The sequence below is a fragment of the Sinocyclocheilus rhinocerous genome, unplaced genomic scaffold (assembly GCF_001515625.1).
Source record: "Sinocyclocheilus rhinocerous isolate Xijiao unplaced genomic scaffold, SAMN03320098_v1.1 scaffold904, whole genome shotgun sequence".
Taxonomy (NCBI): domain Eukaryota; kingdom Metazoa; phylum Chordata; class Actinopteri; order Cypriniformes; family Cyprinidae; genus Sinocyclocheilus; species Sinocyclocheilus rhinocerous.
This window is the reverse complement of record NW_015658509.1, coordinates 422,400-425,731: the sequence shown is the minus strand read 5'-3', so window position 1 is coordinate 425,731 and position 3,332 is coordinate 422,400. Positions and strand designations below refer to the sequence as shown.

Below are 3,332 nucleotides of genomic sequence, written 5' to 3'. Positions count from 1 at the left end.
TCACGTTTGCAAATGTCTTTTAGAAGGGCAGCTAAACGCTTTTGTCACATCACACTGATGTGATCTGCCATCGTCGACCTGGAGTCCCAGTCATCTGTTAATATATTACAGTATGGGATGAGCTTTCGCAGCGCTTGACCTTTGACCTCAGGGTCACGATCCAGTGGATTAAAGCGCAGGTCAAGCGTCAGCCGCTGAACAGGCCTGTATGTTTCCAGCAGCTGCGCGAACTCCAGCAGTTCAGCAGGAAGAATGAAATTTGAGCTGTTCGAAAGGAGAGATGACATTTATGTAACAACATATTTATTGTGTATGAATGATGCATGTATCAAAACCAGCATTACCTAAGGTCTAGTTTTGTGATTTTGCTTGGGCGGCATCCTGAGAATAATTCAGCCATCTCTATGGCACTCGTTGCTGGAGGAAGAAAAACAGATTTGTCATATTTATTCCCCGTTGAGTCATTCAAAACCCATACGATTTTTCTTCTTTCATGAAACGCACACAATGAGATGTTTTTGTAACTTTTCTTCAACAATTGAATTTACATATTCAGTCTGCTGCTCACACAAATCTATATGGAAAAAAAGCAGCAATAGCATCAAAACATTCAGCTGAAGTAAATCCTATGGTAATAGTTCATCCAAATATAAATTCTGTCATGCATGATAATTTAAACCCATCATAACATATACACTACTATTATAAAGTCAGAATTTTTGTTTTGTTTTGAAAGATGTCTCTTCTGCTCACCAAGGCTGCATTTATTTGACTAAAAATATAGTAAAAACAGTAATATTGTGAAATATTATCACAGCTTAAAATAGCTGTTTGTGGATATATATTAAAATGAATTTTGAAAAGCTGAATTTTCAGCATCATTACTCCAGTCTTCAGTGTCACATGATCCTTCAGAAATCATTCTAATACGCTGATTTGCTGCTCAATAAACATTTCTGATCATTATCAATGTTAAAAACTGTTTTTTTATTTATTTATTTACTTTTATTTGTATTTATTTTTTATTTTATTTTATTTTCCCCCAAGATTCTGGATCTCAGAAATTGCAATCAAATTCCACAGTTGTTCACAAAGAAATAGCAATTAACAATGAATTAAACATGAGAGTTTGAAATAGAAAAACTGAAATAATATTTTCTTGTAAAATATACAATCTTTGTTTTATTTACTTAAAAAATATATTTTTTACAGTGTAGAAAATTCAAAAGAGCAGCATATATTTTAAATAAAAATATTTTGTAACAATGTTTTACTGTCACTTTTGATCAACTTAATATTTAATTTAAGCCACTGCTAAATAAAAGTATTACTTATTTCAACAACAACAACAACATAAACAAACAAACAAACAAACAAAATAAATAAATGGATATATGTGGTATAAACTACTTTCATGGTGTTGTTTTTCACTTACTGTAAATTTATGCGTATGCATTTCAGCAACCAAATATTTAATTTAATAACTATTTTTGGCCTCTGTACAAGTACTTAAAAATGATAAAAACAAAACAAGACAAACAAAAATCTCTTGGCAGCTTAGGAGACCAGAAAAAGCGATAGTCCGTGTTTGCATGTCATTGCTGTGGCTGAATGTGTTGTTGTGCCTCAGGGCAACGCTGTGCAGCAGAAACCCTGACAGAGGGGAAGAAAAACATGACAGAGGGTCTCTCCAGGTGGAGATAAACTTTCAGGAAAAACTGTACTTGAGGGCCGAATGCACATCAGCTGCTGCCGTGGCATTGCCTAGTCTCTGACTATCTCATTTAGACGGAGCGTGAGCCTGGCGACCCCATTAACTCCAGTCTTTTCCTCCCATCTGTCAAAGCACACAAAGTCACTTGGCACAAATATTACAAACCTCAGCGACAGGCGCGTTCAGCCAGCCCGAGTTCATCTTTCTGCTAACCGCCATTTAACCTGCAGAAAGCCTCGTCTCTGTAAAGCAGGCCTCAAAGTCGCTCACTTCTGCATTTCTTGCAGCATTTGTCTCTTAATGCTCTGTAACCTTCTAAAACTCCAAGATGTTTTTGATAGAGATTTATTCCTCTCAAGTGATTCATGCAGAGATGAATTGCTCTGCCATTACCATTTGTAAAAAAAAAAAACCCTTAAAGCAGAATTGGAAAGTGCAGGAAGGAAGTCAGCAGATGGCTTCAGACAACCTGATATGCATCCTTTTTGTGTGGAGTTGACTAGCTCAGTCTATATCAGCAGTTTGGGATTGGGATTCTCTGTCTTCCTCTCGCTCTCTCTCTCTTTGACGTATTGGATTTCAGGAACCTGGACTATCTATGTGAATCCATAACCAGATCTTCTGTAATCTATGATAACGCTCCGCTCCCTGGCAGCAACAGGAAAGATGAGCAGATTACCTGATAGACAGAGCAATTAACGGTCATCATCCTGCGCTGTAATATGTTCTTTATCTCTTCTGCACTTCGCCTGTTCTCTGAAATTCCAATCTATGTGAAGCCATAACCAGATCTTCTGTAATCTATGATAACGCTCCGCTCCCTGGCAGCAACAGGAAAGATGAGCAGATTACCTGATAGACAGAGCAATTACAGCGTCATCATCCTGCGCTGTAATATTTTCTTTATCTCTTCTGCACTTCGCCTGTTCTCTGAAATTCCATTTTATGTAACATTAGGTGAGCTGCATGCTTTCAACTCTGAGGAAATCGAGGCACGAGCTTAATATTCATATCTAAGTCAGCATTGCTATCTGCACCTCTTGGGCATCAGTCAAGGATTTCATTATTATTTTATTTGTTTGTTTGTTTTGTGCTCAGATTTTACATTTCAGTTCAGGGACTTCAGGAAAACAAGATCTTAAAATAACCAACAGTCTTTTTTTCAGGTAAATATTTAAAAGAACAATTTTGAATTTAGCAATGAATTTAATGTAGGTCTGGATAACAATTCACAATTCAGTTTTCAAACCATTCAATTGAAAATAATAAATACGTAAGTAAATATTCTCTTTGTTTTCTTCTTCAGGTACTTCATCAACAGATTACGGCTAGTTTCTATCCTTCTAATCAGTGTTACTTTCTCAATATCTTGTCTTCTGAAATGAATATTTTTTTGTGTGCTGTGCCATTTATACTCTGTACTGTAACATTAGCACAGGCATTAGTAAAATTATTATTATTATTATTAATTTTTATTTTGTATATCTTCTTACTCAACATATTTTTGATTAATTTGGGGTTATTTATTCATTTATATATTAATTTAATGTATTGTTGTTTTAGATTATCTATCTATCTATCTATCTATCTATCTATCTATCTATCTATCTATCCGTCC

The 3,332-nt window shown here is 35.3% G+C and overlaps 1 protein-coding gene across 1 annotated transcript; it reads right to left on the bottom strand.

Moving 5' to 3' along the window:
- Window positions 1–6: 6 nt before the first annotated feature.
- On the bottom strand, window positions 7–422 carry LOC107722283 (leucine-rich repeat-containing protein 41-like). The gene is made up of 2 exons (XM_016530572.1): window positions 345–422; window positions 7–264 (listed from the first exon to the last, which is right to left on the bottom strand). The coding sequence occupies exons 1-2, from the start codon at window positions 398–400 to the stop codon at window positions 45–47; spliced, it is 276 nt and encodes a 91-aa protein (XP_016386058.1). The 5' UTR covers window positions 401–422; the 3' UTR covers window positions 7–44.
- Between the last annotated feature and the right edge of the window lie 2,910 nt (window positions 423–3,332).

What these genes read in the sequence shown, in the direction of transcription:
- LOC107722283 (XM_016530572.1), bottom strand. Translation starts at nt 400, where the DNA reads ATGGCTGAATTATTCTCAGGATGCCGCCCAAGCAAAATCACAAAACTA. An exon ending in ATCACAAAACTAGACCTTAG is followed by an intron (nt 265 to 344) that starts GTAATGCTGGTT and finishes CCTTTCGAACAG; the next exon opens with CTCAAATTTCATTCTTCCTG.